Source organism: Arachis ipaensis, chromosome B4 (genome assembly GCF_059453495.1).
Source record: "Arachis ipaensis isolate K30076 ecotype BB chromosome B4, ASM5945349v1, whole genome shotgun sequence".
NCBI classification, from domain to species: Eukaryota; Viridiplantae; Streptophyta; class Magnoliopsida; order Fabales; family Fabaceae; genus Arachis; species Arachis ipaensis.
The window spans coordinates 115,350,443-115,373,606 of NC_142439.1; the positions used below are offsets into that span (position 1 = coordinate 115,350,443).

General features: G+C 31.0%; 2 protein-coding genes and 1 pseudogene across 2 annotated transcripts; all 3 read right to left on the reverse strand.

Moving 5' to 3' along the window:
• Nucleotides 1-764: 764 nt before the first annotated feature.
• LOC107636946 (receptor-like protein 54) lies at nucleotides 765-4,236 on the reverse strand (annotated as a pseudogene).
• Nucleotides 3,492-4,119, reverse strand: LOC148568870 (receptor-like protein 6). Its single transcript, XM_088484805.1, has 2 exons — nucleotides 4,093-4,119; nucleotides 3,492-4,007 (listed from the first exon to the last, which is right to left on the reverse strand). Exons 1-2 carry the CDS (start codon nucleotides 4,117-4,119, stop codon nucleotides 3,492-3,494), a joined length of 543 nt encoding a protein of 180 aa, XP_088340931.1.
• Nucleotides 4,237-13,511: 9,275 nt separating the features above from the next.
• On the reverse strand, nucleotides 13,512-19,963 carry AMT2 (ammonium transporter 2). The gene is made up of 5 exons (XM_016343271.3): nucleotides 19,623-19,963; nucleotides 18,303-18,700; nucleotides 17,062-17,347; nucleotides 16,052-16,155; nucleotides 13,512-14,502 (listed from the first exon to the last, which is right to left on the reverse strand). Exons 1-5 carry the CDS (start codon nucleotides 19,858-19,860, stop codon nucleotides 14,071-14,073), a joined length of 1,458 nt encoding a protein of 485 aa, XP_016198757.1. The 5' UTR covers nucleotides 19,861-19,963; the 3' UTR covers nucleotides 13,512-14,070.
• Nucleotides 19,964-23,164: the final 3,201 nt, after the last annotated feature.

The window sequence follows — 23,164 nt, forward strand, 5'->3', positions numbered from 1 at the left end:
GATTTTTAAAAGTTGTAGCATTTATATTTGGTAAATCAAATTAAAAATAGCTTTCAATAAACACAACCAACAATAATTGCATTTGGTAAAATAGCTTTTAAATTTTAAAAATACTATAATAGACATAAATGCAAGTATTAAATTTGAAAATTAGTTAACATATAAGATTATATTAGACTTTTAAATTTTAAAAAGCACAAGCCAACTTTGAAAAGTTCTATCTTAGGTGCTTGTATTCCGATCTTTTAAAAGCTGCAAATACAAGCACATGGTCTTTTTGATTTACCAAACACAAAATGAGGAACTTGAGCTTTTAAAAAGTACAAGCATATCTTCGAAAAGTTTTACCAAACCAAGCCTTAGTCATTTGAATTGCTAGCTATTGACAGTTATATCTATAGCACCTTGGAATGTAACCAATCCTTTTGCTCTAACTATATCTTATACATGCAATATTTTTCACTCATTTGAATTGCTAGCTATTTTCTCAGCAATGCAGAAAAATCGGTACAACTACAAGTTCATGCAGTTGATAATGCAGAAAGAACGTCCACTTGGTGCATAATGTTAGACATTGTTGCAATTTCAGTGACTGGTCCTAACTGTATTAAGTATTTGATGGAAGTCCTTAACGAAAACACTGGGTTCTGGGATTCCATTTTTCAATGAAATTTGTGATAATCACACAATGCCCCCAGAACCACCTGAAAAATCAGGACCTATTGCTTTTTCTCATTATTGTTTGCAACCCCTGGGATGAGTTCTATGTGCAATTGTAAATATACATACATACGTACTAAGAAGAACATGATTTTGAATAAATAGAAATTGAAACAATTGGTGAGTGGTAGCATGTACACCTCGGATCATGTAGAACCTTCTTGTTGCTGATGTCAAACTTGGAGCATGAAACACAATACCTCTCTTGAAACAGATAACTGAATATATCTTGATCTTCACTATAATCACTCTCCTCGTCCATATCTGAGTCCTCTTCTTCAGCATCTTCTTCTGTCTCATCATCATTATCAATGGGTGTGTATGACTAACCAAACATTGGAAGAACAGTTAGGAGAATGGAATCAATTATGTGGTTGATCCATTTCTTTCCCCTCTTCCAAAACATACATGGGGCAACAACCAATCCTGCTCCAACCCCAAAACCCACTCCACCTAATAAGAATGACAAATCTAATGTGTCTCTTGAATCTGTGTGTGCTTCATCTGTTGAATTGGCATTAGGAATATTAGAGGCTTCATTACGGTTTCGGGTTAAAGGAGGACCGCATAATCTTGCATTGCCAGCGAAGCTAGTTGCTTCAAATGATTGAAGCTGTGTACCTATAGGGATTTTTCCAACCAGCTGATTATAGGAGAGGTTCAGGTATGAAAGGAAACTTAAATCTGCAAGCTGTGTGGGAATGCTACCTTCAAAATGATTCACTAGACAGGTCCAACGACTCGAGTTGTCTTAAATTCCCTATCGATGGTGGTATATGGCCTGTCAAAGCATTATGTGACAAGTTCAGAGCAACAAGTCCTGTAAGGTTCATGAGTTCTTCTGGTATTGGCCCTTGAAGCTTGTTGGATGAGAAGTCAATAATAGTGAACACATTTAGGATTTTAACGAGCTCTACTTGTATACCTTTAATGGCAACTGTCACTGAATCATGATAGTAAATACCACCATAATATTTAAGTACCTGAGATTGAATTTGACTGAAATTTAATATACCCGGATCCTCATCAAGCATCATTGATTTCCAAGTTTTGAAGGCCTTTCCTGGAAGTAAGCCGCTAAAGTTGTTCAAAGCCAGATCAACAATTTGGAGCATCTGCCAGTTACTGCTGATATTAGGACATCCAATGATACCATGCATTTTATTTTCCCGCAAAACCATCACACGAAGTGTGGATAACTTCTTTAAGAAACATGGAAATCCATCATTAAAATGATTATTTCCAATGTTTAAGACCTCTAATTCTTTGCAATTCGAAAGAGTTTTAGGAATTGGACCAACCAGTTGATTTCCATTGAGATTTAAAGTCCTTAATGCACAAGATACCAGAAAGGTAAAATCGATGTTTCCACTGAGTTGGTTATGTTGCAGATTTAACACCACAATGGTCTCAGATTGCATTAAGCACCTTGGAATTGTCCCTTTAAGTTGATTGTAGGAAAAATCTAGAACTAGAAGATTTGAATTATTGCACAATGATTCAGGAAGACTCCCAACTAATCTATTTCTTGAAAGAGACATGAAAATTATGGATGAAAGGTAACTTCCAATCTTTGGTGGAATAGAGGAGCTGAAGTCATTCATTGAGTAGTCCAAATAAGTGGCATGTACTGGAAATACTGGAAGGTTGCCCCTGAGTTGGTTCGAGTGAAGGTCAATCACACTCAAAGTAGAACTAGCATTCTGCACAGGTCCTTCAATCATGGTGAGAAAATTGTTGGAGATGTTGAATTGAATGAGGGACCCAAGTTGCCAAATCCATCTAGGTATAGATCCTTGAATATTGTTGCTTGAGAGGTCCAAAGAAACTAATTTGGATTGGTTTCTTATAAAACTTGGGAATTTTGTCAAATTGCAGGAAGCCAACTTTACATTCCTCATTTTGGGGAGGAAAGATAGATGTGAGTCCCTAACATTTGCATCTATTAACAAGTTATTTTGTGAAAGATCTAGTGTGGTTAGGTATTCAAGTTTTTGAAACATATCTATCTGTATTGTTCCATTGAACTTGTTGGAGGACAACTGCAGAACACCAAGTGATTTGAATTGAAAAATAGTTACAAGAATGGACCCTCGTAAATTGTTATTGCTTAAATCCAGAGTCTCTAACACGTTGGAAGTAGAACTTGAAAGTAAATGCAGAGGACACTGAAAATTGTTGTCGGAAAGTTGAATAAGTCGAATGCATGGAAGTGTAAAAAGAGAAGGAGGAAGGCATCCATTGAGGAGATTGAAAGACATGTCTAAATGTGTGAGTTTCTTGGACATATAGAAAGATGGAACTGGACCACTAAAGTTATTGAATGATAAGTCCAGATAGGTGAGTTCCTTGAGTTTTGACAATGAAATAGGAAGTGTTCCATTAAATTGGCTGAAAGAAAGATCTAAGTGGGATAACTGACTCAGATTACTTATAGATACAGGTAGTGCTCCTGATAAACTTGTGTCACTTACAACCAACTTTCGAAGATGTCCATTCAGCGAAAATTCTGGCAAAGGGCCATGAAGATCCATGTTGAATGAGATGTCTATATCAGACAATGTTGCTACCTCAAAGATCTTCACTGAAAACTTTCCTCTCAATCTGCAATCACTAAGGCTCAGGGAGGTTAGGTTTTTGAAATTGGCAAAGGATTCTGGAACAGATGAAAATAAATCATTCCCATCGAGTCGAATCACCGAGAGATTCTTAAGTCTAGTAAGCGAAGAATCAAGGGGTCCCGAGAGATTGCAGCATGACATGCTCACTTCTTACAAATTTGGTAGTTGCAACAAAGCATTGCACCATTCATGTCCCTGAGCTGTTATAGTGACACCATCCAGATACAGTTGCCTAATCCTGGTGAGCTTCTGGACAATCTTTTGCATATTTGGATTCTTTAATCTTAGTTGGCGCTGCGCGAAATAAGAATAGGAGGAAGAAATATCCAGAGTAACTAACCTTGTCAACTGTGAAATCTCTACTGGAATATCTCCCACAAAGCCAGCATATGACAAATTCAGATAAGTCAAGTTCTTCAACTTGTTGAATCCTGCTGGTATCACTGAGTTGAAGTTATTGATAGCCAAATTCAAAACTTGGAGATTTTGGAGACTGAAAAGGCTACTTGAATTGTCGAAACCACCCTGGATTGATTCCAGACTCAGGTCAAGACCAGAAACATGTCTATTATCAAAACATGTTACACCATTCCACTGGCAGCAATCAATGCTTTCATTCCAAGACACCAGTTTGCTGGAAAATTGATGCTTGAATTTGAGGCTGCTCTTCAATTTAAGCAGCAATTATTGTTGATCCTCGAGACATTGGCCATGGACCACAGTGATTGCAACACCATGATGAGTCCAATACCAATAGCAGAATATGAAGGAAAGCCATGGAACAAATGAAATTCTCATTGGATTCTGCTATGAGATACAGAACACACAATGCAAGGATGAAGAACTGTATAGATTAATAAATAAAGATGGAGATAATGTGGCTCAGGACCTATGAACAAGGCTCTTTATTTTTCTGTACCATGGTTTGCATTCCAAAGTAACAGCAAACTGTGGCCAGAAGCGTAGAAATGAATGCAAAGGAAGACTAGAGTGACACAGAAGGTGGGGGTCACACACACAGACTTGGATGAAGCTGAGTCAAAGTAAACCGTGCTCCAAGATAGAAAAAAAAAACCGTTATCATTATTCCATCAACACTTTTTCCACGTTAGTCTCTTTCGTTTATCTGAAGATTTTTCTTTTGTGGCTTAGCTTTTGAAATGTTCCCAATTGGCACATAAACTCGTTTTTTTCTTTTTCTTTTGTTTTTGGGAGCTTAGTTTACGCAATATTTAATTACACACATAAATTAAAATTAAATTTTGTTATATTATATCGTTATAGTTAGTTTTAATTTCAGATATTTATTATTAATATAAACATTTAAACTTGTTTAATAAATCAAAATATATTTTTTACTCAATTTTAGCGATATATGATTTTGGTAAAAATAAACTATATCATCCCTGATTGCATTTCTTGTACAGATTAATTTCACATATCACATTTACCATTCAAAGTATAAATATATGCATCTCTTGGGTGATTTTAAAATGGTTACCAATAAAAATCAACCATGCTTAAGTGTAAATTAATCTGCAGAAGATCTGCCTTCCACCAGTCCCCTTCTCTTCTCTTTTTTTCTTTTGTCCCTTTCTGCTCGATTTATTTCTTTCTTCCAATTCCGCGTGCATGGAAAATCATATTACTTTTTCACAATAACGTGATTAACATCTCATCGTGTTCGTCCCATCACCATGTGAAAATTCAACATGTCTTTAACAATGCTAGTCGAAGGAAGCAACGTGGAGGTAGCTCTAACAAGTTCCAAGTCTCCAACATGTAAAAAGAGAAACATTTAGTGACAAGAACACTTAAATATTACTCCTAATTAATTCCTAATAATGGATCACAGTATACATTTTAAACTATATACATATCATGTAAAATTGTATTGCAAATAGCCAAACAATGCAATTAAAGCATCAAAATTAAAGCATGGTAGCATTAGATCACCTTATGGGTGGTGAGGTCTTTACATACGGCTGATTGAGAGCAAGGTAGAGAGAGTATCAATTACTTGTAGAGAGAGAAAAGAGAAAAATGGCAGAGATGATTGAATGAACCAACTGTATCAATTACCGAGTCATGTGTTTAACGTATACTATTATATTATACTAAATTTAGACTCGCATCATGCGCAAAAATTAATGTTATAAATTTTTTTATATTAACTAACCGGTGTTTGCCGATCATTAACTGATCTGATATTTACAAACTTGGATAACATAGTAATTTAAACTACACTGACGAACGACGACCCATCAGTAGGGTTGAACCAATCCATTACATGTATATACACGAAATGACACAAATCAACGGTGATATAAGAACTACAAAAATTCTTTATAATTTACAAAACTGAAGAAAAAATAGAAAAAATATTAACTTACTTTATATCAACAAAAGAATAAACTACTATTCTTATCAACAAAAGTTTAAAACATGATCTATGAATAAACGAAACTTACTTTATACCCATAAAAGGCGATGAAGTTCATAATATTTACAAAGCACATGAATAAAATTTTCATTTAAATTATAGAAACTATTCCGGGAGTTACCAAACTGTGATTTAGGTTTAAATGTGAGGTTTAAGCTCCTTTTAAAGTAGAGTCCAATGTCTTGGTGTGATGGGGGTGGTACCTGTAAGAGATTCCGATACTTAAGTTAGAAAGGGTTTTTAGACAGATTTTTAATAGATTAGAGTTCGAAGAATACCTGTGAGTAAGGGTGCACATGACTCGGACCGGGTGACCCGAATACTTTAGGGCTAATTTGGTTTGATTTTACCGGGTCTACAGCCGGATAAGGGTCTCAAAAAAATAGACACGGTCATTATTTAGGGTTGGATCCGGGTCAAGACAAAGCTGACTTCACCCGTCCATGTGCACTGTAGGGGACTAAAAAAGGCATATATGTTTAAAATTAATTCTAATATTATGTTATATTAATTATAAACTTATTATTTTGTTTTTAATTACATTTGTTGAATTAAGAAATAGATCAAAAAAACATGAAATTAGAATTTATAGACAAATTCAAGTTCAAGTATGGATATCAACTCCTCGGTAACAAGTATGTTTTTTTTCTTCTTTATAAATAAGTGCATCATAATTTTTTGACATAAAGTTTATCAAGACTCGGTTTTAGTGTGGTCCGAAAGTAGTGTGATTTCATCGGGTTTAGGATCGGGTAAGAATCTAAAAAATACCCGGTCATTATTTAGAACTAGGTCCAGGTCAAGGCGAACCCGACTTCATTCGATCCTATGTGCACCCTACCTATGAGTGTCAGGATATTTATAAGTATAGAGGTGGAGTCAATAACTACCTTTTAAGTAGCTCCACCTTTGATGGTGGGTTGGTTACTCCCTTTTGGTAGGGAGGTTATTGAGATCTCTTTTCTAGATAAGGAAGAGAGATTGTAGGAGATAGTTACTTATTTAGATAAGTAAAACTAGGCCCATGTCGCTGTGTTCGACCTCTGTATGGTCGGGTAAGTAGTAGTGTAGAGCCGAACATTATCTGAAGAGTGTTGATTGGGCTTTATTCCTTTTGGGCCTAACTAAGTTGTGGGGCAGGGTATGAACAGTGTCCCTACTTGAGACCGGCCTTCTTTAGGTCGGGTTTAAGCATTTTTAAGTCGGTCTTAGTCTCTTATAGCGTTTATTCAGTCAAGTCAGGTTTACATTCTTCCTTGGAAAATAGGTTGAATACTCGACGTGTTTTTGAATCTGAGCATTACGTCTTTTCGTAATCGTTCATGCGTCTTTTCGGTTACATTGGTAACCGTGTGTGTCATTAAATGGGGGTAAAGTTACCGTTTTGTCCCTAGTGGTTATATAAATGCAATTCTCTTTTTCTTTCTCCTTTTTCTCTTCAACTTCTGAGAATTTACTTCCTTTCTCTCAAGACTTTCTTCTTCTTCACTGTGACTTCATTTCTATTGATATTTTTCCAAGATTTTTCTATTTTGGAATTCTATTTTGAATCTTTGTCGTGTTGCTTGGGACATTTTGGGATCGTCCGTTTGATTGCTGTTGCACACGCTCTTTCTATTCTTCATCAAGGTTGGTTTTTCTTTCTCTTTTATTCATCATTGTCACAGCTGGATGATATTTTTTTATGAGTGATGTTTTTTTATAATATTGTCTTAATGCTTTTTTTAGGAAATAGTCTCTTTGAAAATGTATTTTTTTGTTACTGTTTTTTCTTGCTTGCTGCTATGTGTAACTTTGTAGTAGTAATTTCCTTGTTTATCACTTCTGTGAGTTGTCCATTTGTTGTGGACTTTTGTTGTTGCTGCAGAAACTTGTAAAATTTTTAGATTCTAGGTTTGTGTTAAGTTCTGGGATTTTACCTTGTTCCCAAATGATACTATTTTCTTGATAAATGGTGTCATTTCATGTTCTATTAGAATAGGTTAGATTTTCATCCTTGTTTTGATTGGTAGTGGGAGATTTGGATCCATTCTTCATGAGTTTGATCTGACTTCTTTGAGTATTTGAATGTTGTGCTGTTGTACCTAACTTATAGTTCGTGAGTTTTTATAGTGACATAGCTTCTTTTTATTTTTTTTGTAGGTATAACGCTTTATGTCTCATTTAGTAGTTCACATAATTCCTTCTAACGTTCCTTCCGAGTTATACTAGGTTGATAGTTCCATTTTTTCAGCCATTCCCGTAGTTCATAGGGAATATCTAAAAAAATTTTGACTTCAATATAGGATCTTCAAAAGTTGGGAAGACGGGGAGAAGTACACTTTAGAGTCCCCTGATCTCCAAGAGAAAATTTTCTATGCCCATTTTAATAGGTAAGAAGAACATTTTTTGTTTATGTATGAGTGTCTTTTTACTAGATTAGGAGTCTCTATTCCTTTTTCGACTTTGAAATGGATGTCCTTTTGGCTTCGAAGGTCGCCCCCTGCCAGTTTCACCCGAACTCTTAGGGATTTATGAGGGTTTATCAGCTGATACGTTGGAAAGTTGATATCCATCCCTCTGTCAAAGTCTTTTTTTTTTATCTTTTCCAACTTACCAAACTTTTTAGCTAAAAAAAACAATAATGGACTTTTTTCTGAGTTTTCTAAGGTCAATTTTTTTTCGATTTTTAAATATTCTTTTCATGACTTTAAGAACTACTTTTTCAAGGTCCGACCTGTTGAGGGTGTCCGACCTTTTTATTAAAATAAGAGGAGAGAATATATGTTTTGTCTTTGCTGAGAGGAAACCTCGAATGTCGTAAAGTATAACATGGAGAATTTGGATGAAGTGGAGCAGTGTACAATTGCCTTTTTTCAAGATTGTTGGAGCGGATCTCCTTACCTGGATACTAAGAAATATTTGTTAGCCAAGCCGAGTTATGTTCGAACCAAGCTAGATAGTTATCTGTTTATTTTGTAGATAAGTGTGTTTTTATTGTTGCATTCTGAAGTTGTTTTTCCTTTCTTTTTGTAGTAAAAATAATCAGTGGTAGTGATTCTCTTGCAAAGCTGAGGATGGCCAAGAAGAACATATTATCTTGACTTGCCTAGCAGCTCGAGGCCGAGAAGTTGGGAACTTCTTCTCTGCAATCAGATTCTTCTCCCTCCAAGTCAGCCAAAAACTGACTTCCTCCTCCTATCAAAGAAGTTGAGGCCCGAGTGGCTCCCCCTTTTCACGAGCCTTCGAAAGAGAATACTAAATCTAGCAACCCTCGTAAACGTAAGTTTCCTCCTTCTAAGTTCGGGAGTGCTTATGACCCTGGGTTTGGCACTTTTAGGTTTAGTGAGGAGTATATCTTGGCTCATAGCTCAACTACTATTGTTTACACCTCAGTGGAAAGGCATCTGGAAGTGCTTGCTATTGTTAGGGTGGAATACAGACAGTAGGGTTTGCACTTCTTTGTTGAAGAGCCTTAGAGAGACTCATCTTGATGCTACGTAGAGGAAAGTGACTAATCTGAGGGCTGAAGTGGCTAGGCTAACGGAGTCCAAGTTAGAGCTAGAAGCCGAGCAGACAACCTTGAGATCAGACATCTCAAGTCTTAAAGAAAAACTGAAGCTCTCTCAAGCAACTTGTGCCATGGCTGAGGGTTTGAAGGAGAAAGCTGAGAAGAGCTATACCCAAGTTTTTGGTGAGAAATTAGAGCTTCAAGAGGAGTTGGAGTAGCTTAAATAAAAGCATGAGGACTTGGAGTTTAATATAGCTGAGGGTATGGATCAAATGGCTGAGAACATGAAGGCGCAGTTCTGACTTCTTACTCCCGAGGTGGACCTCTCTCTCATCGATCCAGACAAGATCGTGGTAGATGGGAAGATAGTTTCTCCCGAGGTTGAGGCCACTCCTTCTAAGGACCCAAAAACATTTTATCTTCTTGCCAACAAAGCCCTTCAGCACTCTCCTGCCCCAACCGAGGAAGTTCCCTAGCCTGACATAGCCATGGAAGAAAAAGATCCTCTTTCATAGTTTACTTGGTAATTATTGGCCCGACTTGTGGGTCTTTGAACACCTTTTTGTAATAGTTTAAGTAGTTTTGATACTTGTTGCCTTGTTTTGGACTTTTGACTATCGTAGTTCTTTTTTACACTTATTTTTGTGATTTTATAAGTATTTATAGCTTTGGCTTGCTGATGAATCCACATTTTATGATATTTATTTGTTCTATTTGGGTGGATTTCATCAACTTTTCTTGCATTTATCCATTGAAATAACATAGTTTCATAATTTCTTCCTAAATTGTGCTCAAAAGTAAAAACATATTTTTTAGGCCCTAAATTGCTAATTTTGATTCACTTTAATTCAACTTGATACCTTGATGTATTTGTTGAGTAATTTCAGCCTTACAAGGAAAGTATGGATTGAAGAAGTGAGGAAGAAAAACATGCAAAAAGGAAGAATTCAAGAAATGAGGAATTTATAAAGCTGCTAATCCTGACCTCTCTATACTAAATTGATCATAACTTGAGTAACAGAGGTCAAAATGAGGCAATTTTAACTGCATTGGAAAGCTAACACCAGGAGCTTCAAATTGATATGTATATGTCTATATTAGACAAGAGTTTAAGTGTGCGTACGCATACAATTTATGCATACGTACGAATCGAGATTTAGCCAATGTACGTACGTACCCACCTGTGCGTACACACAAACCCTGAGTACTATTTAGGTTGAAGGAGAAAATTTAGAAGGGATGCAAGCACTACATATGACACAGTCTTACAATAATTATTTTGATCTCATCGTTTCAAATTATAAAATTTTGTTAAATAGACTCAGGAGTAGTTAGGCTATATATGTAAGGAGAGAAGGGAATTTAATTGTCCGTTTCCTAGCCGAAAAAGTTTTTACCATTACAGATACTCTGTGGATAGAAGAGACTCCAAACAATATTTGTCGTGTGGTCACAGTTGATATTTTGGAATACTAATATTAATATATATAAGTTTCTAGGGGTGAGCACGGGTCGCGGCTATCCGATTACCTGTTCGAATTCGAACCGAACCAATTAAATTGGTTTTGAAATCAACGGGTAATCAGATCCAACCTGAACCAAACCAATGACTTTCTTTAGTAATTGGTTCGGATAACGGTTCTAGGAATGTGGAACCCGAACCAATCCGTAGACTCGATAATATATTAATTAAATAAAAAATAAAAATTTAATATATATATATATATATATATATATATATATATATATATATATATATATATATATATATATACCTTTTAATATGTTTGGATTTTAATGTCTTTAGTATTTAATATGTTTAGATTTTGATGTGTTTAATTTTTAATGTATTTAGTGTTTAACATGTTTGGATTATTTCTATTAATATTACATATTTATTGTATTTACAGAATTTTTAAGATAATTTTTTTTTTTTAATTTTTTTTCTATGAATTTCTGTTTCATTAGGTACCCAATTATCCGAACCGAACCAATCCATTTTTAATCGATTTGGTTTAGTTCGAGTACACACAAAAAAACGCAAATTCAAACCAAACCAAACCAATTATAATTCAATTAGTTCGATTCTAATTTTACTTTAAACCCGAGCCAATCCGACTCGTGCTCACCCCTATAAGTTCCTTAGAAAAAAAAGTCGCCATAACAAGACTTTTCATAAATCAAGTGAACATTGAACAAAGAAAGAAACTACTAACTTCAACAATTTAAAGGATTATTTGATAATAAAAGGTGACGATAGGGTCTTGTCCCACTAGCCGACAAGTGAGATTGCAATCTCATTTATTTTTCCATACAAAACAAACCGTTTGATAATGTTGCCTTTTTAACTGTTTCAATTTTCTTTTTCTTCTATGATTCTTATTATTATTATTTATTCTTTTCCAACTAGCATGATCAATACTCCACTTGGATTATTTCATGGCATTTTCTTAGAATGTTCACCGCAAGCATAAGTTGTGGAATATAATGGATTCACTTTTATATAAAATTTATGTTGTCGAAGTTGAACAAGAAACACAAAGGGACGGAAAGGTCCATCTCGTGTTATGTCTTTCATGAAGAACAGCTAACCATGGTTTCTTTTTCCATGACCAAGAAAAAAAAAAAGTAATATTACATGTACACTAAAATTAACTATAAATCAGGTATTAGTATAAAATATATATTCGAATATAAATACACATTGAAAATAAATTAAACTATATATATATTTATACATAAATATATTTGTGGTTGATTTTAGTGACTGATTTTAATGTATAAATAATATTTAAAAAAAAAACCAAAATGTTTCTTTTTTTTTTATATATATATACATATAAGTTTTCAGCCAAATTAAATATTTTAGAGTTTTCACCATTAAAAAAATGAGATATATAAGTCATTTTATTAAAACACAATCATTTTTGTAAACTCGTGTATCTTGTTTTCTCAATAATAATTAGAGATTTATAAATATCTACTTTTAATTAAAATTTTATGTTTTTTTTTCTTCAAAAAATTATTAGAAATTTGTTTATTTTTTAGTCATACATAATATTACTTCTTTCAAAAACTTAAAATGATAAAAAAAATTACATGAACGATTATCTCTCTTACATTTTTTTAAATAACAGTCTTTTTTTTAATATTTATTTAAATTTTTTTATATAAATTTTATTTATGTAGCTTATGCTGATTTTTTTAAGAGATAATAAAAAATCGAATTCTAAAATTTTTAGTAATTCTCAATAACAGTCTTTGGCCGTTAGTTGCTTGTGCGGTTTAGTTCTATTATCAACGATGTGAATCGTTCTTTAAGAGCAAGATAAGGAGGAGATTGTTCGTGACTGCCGTGCTGATTGTGGTTAGCCGTGTTGGTTATTTCATTCCTCTACCTGGATTTGACAAAGGTTGATATCGTAGGACTTTCATAGCTTTGCCTCTGGAAGTGTTGGTAAGATGCATTCTTCAATGTTATAATAAGAAACAAACACACCGTTCGTTAGGGCTTGAATTTGAAGAAGAAATGTGAAAGTTTGAGATTTGAAAAAGAAGAGATGGTGGTGGAGTTTGAGGTTGAAGATAAATGATGAGATAATTTAAAAATTTTATTAAAAAGTTAATAAAATTTTAGTGTTTAGACATCGTACAAAACTCATTTGATGGGTATAAAATTAGTTTTTTTATGAGTATTTTTATTAGTATTTATAAAATTTATGGGTATAAATAATTATTTTTTTTATAATTTATTACAAAATTAAAGTATTCTTCTATGACGCAAAATTGAAAGTATTAAATAAAATCTTATGTCATCATAATATAGAGTAAGACTTTTTCTCGTAGTGTTTTTAATCTCTTTAATTGATCTTATGTGTCACCATACAAAAGTCAATTGCTTTGGACAAAGTACAATTGTAGTACCATGCCTTGAGAATGACATTAAAGCTTATATAATAAAATTAGCTTTTCTTTTTCTTTTTTTTTTTTTTCTGTATCGTAGATTACATCAATCTTGCTATCAGCTAATAAAGATTTGGTTTATATATATAATCTAATTACTTAATGATAGTGTACAAAGTGAATCAAAGTTAAATCCGGTTTTAAAAGTAGTTGGGAATATATAGTGATTAAAAATAATAATATATAGTTAAGCTTATTTATCAAAGTAATAGACATTATTTTATTTTCAAATGTAAATTATACGACAAGAGGAACAGAAATCATAACCATGTCGTTGACATTGAACTAGAAATTTCCATTCCTGAAAATCAAAATTCTACTTACATCACCCTCAAAATTAATTAGCATCATTTGCCTATGGTATTAATTTCATACAGATCCACTTTATACAATTGAGTGAACAAATTAAATTAAAGCTTCAACGCTCAGCTACAACACTAGTAGAGTAGAGCCTCTCTTCTCTGACTCTTAAATATGGAGAAAACCTAATTATAGTGTCAATACTAATAATAGCTTTATGACGTTTCAGTTTTAGTATACCCAGCTCAAAGGAAAAGGAGAAGGGTAATAAAGTCTTACAACAGATTTACATCTCATACCACTTAAACAAAAAAAAATTCCATGTATTCTAGAAATACTGGTATGGTATTCTAATAATTTTAATCGTAAGATCAACTATTAAAATTATTAGAACATCAATGTGTATTTTTTGAATACCTGAAAATATAGACAAAAGATATTTTAACCATCTATCCTTATGAAATAAATGATTAAAATTTCAAAATGTCTATCATGCAAAAATAATTGTGATTAAAAAAACACTACTATACTACTCACAAATTGATGGTGACACCTCTTGCACCACTAACATAAGGTGAAACAGAAGAATTGCCATTATTATTTTGTGTCCCATGCCTTGTAGGATCATATTTTTCACCATCACCCCAAAGTGCATAAGCTTCTTCACCATGAACAGCGTCATCACCAATCTCAAGTTGCTCATCAGGCATCCTCAAAGGTATGAACAATTGGATGACGAGAAGAATTATGGTGGTTGAGACCAAGTTCCAACCAATTACGAACAATGCTGCAACCAATTGTTTTAGGAACTGAACACCACCATTACCACCATAGAATGCACCTCTTGAATTGGTTACCGGTAGTAGCAGGTTGCAAAGTGTTGGTTCTGCGAAGAGACCTGTGAGAAGCCCACCCAATAGGCCAGCTACTGCATGTGTATGAAATACACCTAGGGTGTCATCTACCTGAACATAATATTGAAAATTAATTGTGTAAGGAGAAAAATAGAATAAATATGCACATCATATATGGTAAACAAATTAACTAGATACTTATAGATAGATTAAAAAATCATATTGTGGTTAATGTTTTTTTAAGTACAAAAGTAACTATGCATCATAATTATTTGTTGGTCTTCACCTTCTTATATTATCATATACTCTCTTTATTTACAGATAATTGTCCACTATATTCAATATTAGAAACATGATTGAAATGTGTATTAAAATTAAATTACGAAAAAAGAATTAATTTACAAAGTTACCATTAATAATGATCATCTTTCTTGATTATTTTATTTATTTATTATTCTCTTTTGTTGTTATTCCAATAATAAATTAAGGAATATATGATCCAAAATATCTTACATACAATTATAATTTTTTTAAAGAGGAGTGTTAGTGTTAGGAATCAGCAAATTTTGTGATTTGTAGTCATCATTGATATTTTTAATGGTGTGAGATTTCATCTAATAATATGAAATTATTCGTCGGGTTAGGGGATACCGTGAGCAACCAAATAAAAAAATATGAAATTATTCATTTTTTTTGCTGGTTAAATACTAGTCAAATTTTAATAAAAGTGCTGACTTTTTAATTTTTTTTAAATAAACAATTAATTTTGTAAAAAAAAAAAAAACTAAAATAGTTCAGCCCGTATAAACTGGTGACATAAAATATTATATTAACCGTATAATTAACTACCAGCCTACCACCATAGTTAAGTAGAACCCATTTTACGAATTAATCAATTAGACTTAAACATGATAATAGCATGTGTGAACTGAACCCCCCAAATTACATATAAATTAATAAAAATAATGCAACTATTCTCCATGGAAAATTTAACAGACCAGACTAAATTCCAAGTCAACTATTCAAACACGAAAACCCAAGAGATAGAAACAAAATGGAATACCCCACCAGCTAATATAAATATATAGTACTAATAACTAAAATAAATGAGAAAAATATAAAATATAAAAAGAATTTTGTAACAAGTAAATTTAAATACATTTAATAATATATAGATGAAAGTAAATTTTTTTATAAATAAAGTAAATTATTATTTTATTATTAAAATTTAATATTCATATATTGATAATATAAAAGAATTTTTATATATTATTATATTAACAATAAATAGCTAATTTTGTTATTTATTTTTTTAAAAAAATATTTAAATACATTAATTTAATTGAATGATCATATAAAATTATTTTTTTTATAATATTAACACATACAAATTAAACTCAAGTTTCCAGATTATCCTTTCAAGTTTCAACCTCAGCTTAGAGTGCTTATGAGCTGACGATGAAGTTGAATGACGTATGATATTATTGGCTTGCTTCTTGTATCATTGAATGAAGTGTTAAAAGTTAAAAGATTCACGTGCATAACAAATGAGAAAAATAAACGTGACCCTACACCTAATTAAACTTTTTGCTTAATTAACGGTGAGAAATAATAGAGTGTTATTTGAAGAGAAAAGAGAGAAATTAAAGAGGAGGAAGACCTTCTGAAGGAGGCTTGACTTTTTGTGAAGAATCATCATTGAGACCCACGGAATGCTTCCAGATAGCATTCCCATCACTATAGCCGCCCACGATTGCACAAGCCCTGTGTGTGTAAGCAAGTTTTCAAGGCCCCATTATCATTTTATTTATTTTCTTTTCAACAAATACTGCATCTACATATATATGGTCTAATACTAATGGAATCTTATGTCACTATTATAAATTTTTAAGTAATTGTATGTAAATTGTATCATAAGTTCATAACACACTTGCTATTTGCAAGGAACTATATATAATTATATATATTAGTTGTTCACTTTTTTCATTAATATGTTTTATTATTGTATAAAATTAAAGGTTGAGTTTATATTGTCTATAATTAACTAATTACGATATTTATAGTGGCTAAATAACTTTAGCAATGTTTAAAAAATATTGATAAAATTAAAATGATATAATTTTATTTCTTAACTAAAAATATTATTAAAGTTATATATATATATCCACCATAATTATAGAAAAAAAAAGTCATAAAAGTCTATATTATATAACTAATATTATAGTCAACATTTAATATAAAAAATAATCTGAAAATTTTAAAAATAAAAATATCTAAAATTTAATTAAGAAAATTTAAAATTCAAATCAACAAAAGATCGTCTTTAGTGAATTTCATATTAGATTTATTTAATAATTTACTATAATATTGGTTGAAACTAACTGCTATAGTGTTAATTTTCTAATATTACTTGATAATATATAGCATTATAAAGAAAAAATATTATCATGCTACCACTTCTTCTAAAAATTTAAAGTAATAAAAAAATTTAACATGAATAATTATATATATATATATATATATTGTATTATCTTTGTGCTGTTAATAAAATAAACTTGTTTTTCTTGATAATTAGATTGAATAATATGGGCCTCAGTTAATTAACTTGAATTGCATTATATATGAAATAATTAGAAGAAACGCAATGCATATGCAGATGTAAATGTATACCTGCACCAGGGGTGATGCACACAAGTCCAGTCATCATACCCTGAACAGCGCCAACGACAGAGGGCTTCCCAAAGAAAGAAACATCAAGAGAGGTCCACACAAGGAGGCTAGTGGCCGCACATATGTTAGTGTTCAACACAGCAATCGACGACGCTGTGTTTGCGGCGTACGGTGCACCTCCATTGAACCCTGACCACCCCATCCACAGCAACCCTGCTCCCGCAAGCATAAGTAGCACGTTGTTTGGCGGGAACCTTTCTCTATCACTCTTCAGCCTTGGCCCAACCTGCCCACCCATAATAATATTCAAGAATATTAAAACTTTCTTAATTGTGATTTATGTGCCCATGTCGGTGTGGCCACCACGGTAATTAATCATTATAAACCAAGTTGCTAATACAAATATTATATGATGCATGAACATAGCAAATTAATTACACTCGTAATAAGTTTTCATCTTACTTTATGATTTATGATGATTATTCTTTTTCCAAAGGTAAATAAATACATAATCAGGTATCGGCAAGTGGCAACGCACGTATTAACAAGGAAATAATAATAAATTAGATGATAGGTAGCTAATTATATGCAGAAGAAATTAGTTACCTATCAAATAATAATAATAATAATTTTTATGTAATAAAAAGATTAGGTAAAATATATTTTTGTTGCTAAAATTTTGAATAATTTTAAAAACTTTCTAACGTTAAATATTTCAATTTTATTACTCACACTTTATATATATTTTTTATTTTGTAATTTAAAATTTTTATTAGTCAAAATATTTTTGTTTTTTAATATTATCATATATATATATATATAGGATGGAGGTGAATAGGTGATGAAGATGATACAAGAGGAAGAGAGAGGATGATGAATTGATGATGCAATAGGATATTGAAAAAAAAATCATTTGACTAATAAAAAAATTAATTGAAGGACGGAATTTGAAATATATTAAATGTTATCATGAAAATGAAATTAAATTAAATATTATAGATATTTTAAAAAATTTTCAAAAAATGTAATAACAAAAGTATACTTTAAAAAATTTTAATAATTAAAAGACATTCATAAATGATAACTAACTTAGAGAATTAAAATATTAATGAAAAGACTAAAGGATGAAAAAAATATTTATGTGACTTATTTTTTATATATTAAATAAGGAAGTGATGAGATAGAGGAAGTAACATCAATAATGGGAACTTAATTAAGTTTGAAGTAGTTGATGTACCTACCCAATAAGCAGCAGTGAATCCAGCAATTCCAGATGAAAGATGAATAACATAGCCACCTGAGTAATCAATAACACCCCAGTGATAAAGAAAGCCACCACCCCAGAGGCTGAAAGCACCAACAGTGTAAGAAAATATGAGCCAAAGAGGCACAAAAGCCATCCAAGCCTTGATGTTCATGCGCCCAAGAACAGAACCAGCCAGCAAGATCATTGTTATTGCCGCAAAAGTGAACTGAAAATACACAACGGAAGCCATAGGGAAAAAGGGTGTCTCCATAGCCTTCTCAAGTTTACCATTTTTGTAATAATGAGCGGTTTCAGGAACCTTGGCTTGTCCTATTAGGTACTTTTGACCTAGTGCTGGTGCTCCTTTCCCCCAAAATGGAAGAAGCTGGTCACCTGCAAAAATAAAAATTCATTATCAAAAAATCTACACTTGGATTTTCTATTATAATATAAAAAAATTATAATATAAAAAAGGGACTACTAAAAAAAATTAAACGAATAGTTGTTAGCCTGTTAGGGACTACCAACACAATTAACGTGAAAAAAAAGTTAATTAATATTATTTTAAAAAGATAATATCAAGAAAAATTGTTAGTTATGTAAGATCTTTTATAAAAAAAAAAAAAAAAACTCATATTTTAAACTCAAAAAGATTCTTATAATCATTCAGAATGTCAAAGGAATAATAAAGTTTAGAGCAAGGATGACTAATTAATATATATAACTTTAATATTATAAATTTAAAATGTAGAATCAACCATTATAAGTGTCTAGAAAATATTTTTTAATTTCATTTTAATGAAAAGAAAATTTCTAAAAATGAATGCCATATACCATAATATTACCAATTCTGATACGAGACAATTTTTTTGTTCGAAAAGGTATAAATTTAAAGGTAGAAATTTAGGTGCAATCAATTTCATGGAACTTCTCATGAAGTTAATAAATGAGAGCTATTAAATAGAAATTTAATCAAATTAATTAAATCATTTAACCGTTCTTAACTATTATCTTCACATAAAGTTGACTGCACCTGAATTTCCATCAAATTCAAATTAAGTAAAAATATTGAATTATTTGAATTAATAAATATTAAATAAAATAAATTTAGATTATTTTTTTATTTTCTTAATATGATTGAATAGAAGATACATATCTAAAATTTTTTTATGTAAAATTGTCCTTACTTGAATTAATAATTAATATTATATTATTATTTAATAATTTTTAATTATTAATTTTATATAAAAATAACTTCATTAAATTTTTAGTATTGCAGATAATTTTGAAGTATATGTTTACAAAAGGTTCTTACCGAAGGCCATGCGATAGCACACAAGGACCCAACATATTAGAACCGCTGCAAAAGCATAGAGAGCCATGAAAGCCGAATTGACAGCCCATTTCTTCTTTACTATGCTTGCGTAGAGTATAACCAGTCCCGGCATGCTTTGGAGGCCGACGAGTGTGGCCGCCGTCATCTGCCATGCGTTGTCGCCTTTGTTTAGCCAGTCCGGTGATGCCGGTAGTTGCTCTTGGTATGCGCTCGCCATAGGAGGAGGAGGAGAAGCAACTGGTGTTGAAGGAAAAAATTGGACACAGTATAACTGTTGATCAAGTTTTTAGATATACGGTGGAATATTTGTGTATATATATATATATATATATATTTTTTTTTCAATATTTGTGGGCTTTAGTGTTGGTTGACCATTGTTGTTGTGTGGTTTGAAAACTCGGACACTCGTTTTGAAACATTGGAAGGTTCACTTGAACTTCGGTTGTGTTTACACAGCTTTCAGCAACTAACAAATAAAATAAATAGATTAGCAATAAAATGAAAATAGTAATGGATGATTAATTTATTTTAGATACTTTTTTATTTTGGGTTCATATTTTAGATACTTTTGTTTGACTTGATTGTATGACAATGATGGCCTTGATTTTAGGATAGAGGAATGTAATTTTAACACTCAACTCCTTTTACATCATATTTAGTTTATCAAAATATTAAAAAAATCATTAAAATTTATTATATTTAATTATAAGTCATTAATATTAAAAATATAAAATTAATAACTAATAAGTAATTATCAAAAACAATAATAAATTCTGATTCTGATGTCAATGTTTCTTATAGTTTATTTTGTGAGCCCATTTTATTGTAATTTATAGAATAATATATAATCTTGCTTCTAACACTTTATTTTTTATATTTTATCCTTGATTTGAACTATTGCTAGTCAATTTTAAAATCGAGTAATAGCAGTTTAGATCTCATAATGTATCCTTTAATTTTAATATAATTTCTGGTCTTCTTTGTTTTTTGAAATGTTACAAACATGCATGTCCAAAATTTACAAACTTTTTTTTATTTAAAATTACAAACTTTTATTAACACTTGTGCAAAAAAACACATTTGTTGAAGCTAATAATGATTTTAGATAACCTTTTAATAGGAAACAAGTTTCACTGAAAAAAATAACTTTTTTAAATAAACTTTTGGTATATCATGGTGGGTTAAACAAGTAGTTAATTAACAAAAAAATAAATTCATATGAAATTTTACATATGAATTCAATATTACCAATAAAAGAAAAAAAATACATCCATAAAATAAAGTGGTTAATAATGCAAATATGTGTTTGGAATTTGGCATGGTTTCTTTCATCTCTCTTTTTTAAGCTTCATTAGTTCATTAGGTAGTCTTGATGATAATTTTCAGAATAATAATACTAGATAAACAATATCTAAAATTATTTTATATAATATAATATTTATAATTTTATATATATAATATCTGTAATTATTTATTATATCTAAAATTATATAATTATTTAATAATAATTAATAAATATTAAATAAGATAATTTTAAATTGTTTGAACTGATTTTTTATTATCTTTTAAATATTATTGTTTTTCGAATTAGGAAATTTCCTTACAAACAGGTGAAAATGAAATGAAACTATGAATAGTTTTAATAATTGTCTAGCCAAAGAAATAGTTTTAGATTTTTAGTAATTGATTATTCAGGACATTTATTGTAATACATACCCTGGATAGATGGTAACCGAGAATTGATATTTTGGTCTCATAAATGTTACTGATAGGGTTGGTTACTTGTGCGGTGGCTTTGCAAACTAGTCAATGGAAAGAAGAATAATAGTCCAAGAAGCACAACTATATAATTTGCCCAAACAAATGAAACAATGATGAGTAGCATACTATAAATAAAACATAAATTGATCATCATGTTTTATTATCAGGACGACATTTTTATTTGTTACTAGAAGAAAGATCACTTTTAGTGAAAAATTGTTTTGTTTTCAGTTGTAATAAAAATAACATTAATATATTTATTGATAATTTGACATTAGTTATAGTGTTATACTATGTTTTGTTACTAAAATATTTTAATAATAATCATAACAATCATTAGTAAATACTTTTTTAGTGACTAAAATTTTTTTAATAATTTTTAGTGACTATTATTCTCGGAACATTTATGGCTATTAAAATTAGTTCTAGAATTATCTTGTAATTACTTTTGGTTGACATTATTATTGTCGTTAAAACTAAAGTTTTTTCTTAATTATACTCATTATTGTTACATGATTGGTAACATTTTTTTAATATCAAAATTTGTTTTACCAACAAGTATTCTTACTTTTACATAACATATAAAATATAAATATGCTAAAATTTAAAGTAAAGTATTTTATTAAACTCACAATATTAATAACAAAGTTACAATATCTATCAGATAAAAAAAACCTAAAAATCATTTAATTAAGATAGGATTGATTGTGATGTTACAACTGTACTTTAGGTAGTCCATCAAGGGTAATGAAAAAAAATAATAGACATACCACCCATTAACGACAGTTGAGTTACCTGTCATCACTTCTTTTATTTTTCTTCATGTTGAATTTGTATGTTTGTAGGGTCTTTATGGATTCAGAAGTTATCCCTCTATCAACAAGAATAAGAGTATATGAAAAATATACTTAAATTTAATAACATAGATTATAAAATACTATGCAATTCCTTTTGACACTCTTTAAATTACATCAATATCATCAACAACAAATATATAATCTTTATATAACCTTAATCAAATATTCGGATGAAATGATGAATTTATGTGTGCTCTCATAGAAATGAGAGAGAAATGAATGAAAGAAGCATGTGTATTTGAGAAAGTGATTTTGATATTATAGTGAATCACACTTTTTATACTACAGAGTTCTGATATTTATACTAAGAATAACAGAAAACTATTTCTAGTGCAACTAACTCATCCTAGTTTATAGTTAACCAAAATTACAACTAACTCCTCAATAATAATAACCTTGCAAAATTAATTTAACTAAGCATACATCAAGATATGTTTATTCTTCAATAGTCCCCTACAAATTTGGATTGTAAATGTCTCACAATTCAAGTTTGAGATAAAGCTTTGAAAACAGATCAGGCGCTAAAGGCTTTGTCAAGATGTCAACGAGCTGTAGCAACTGGAAGGAGTCTGGTAAGTCCAATTCGTGTCTTCTTTCTAGTGGTGTGATAATCAATTCCGATGTGCTTCGTTCTCTCATGAAACATGGGGTTGGAAGCCAAATGCAATGTGGATTGATTATCGCAATAAAGATTGATAGATTTGATGAGTGAAATATGCAACTCGTTGAATAAATTGAAGAGCCATTGCGTCTCATAAGTAGTAAGAGCCAATGCCCTATATTCTGCTTCCATGGAGGACTTGACTACAGTAAATTGCTTTTTGCTCTTTCACGAGAAGAGGGAAGAGCCATAGAAGAAGCAATAACCCAAAATCGATCTTCTAGAATAACTACACGAAACCC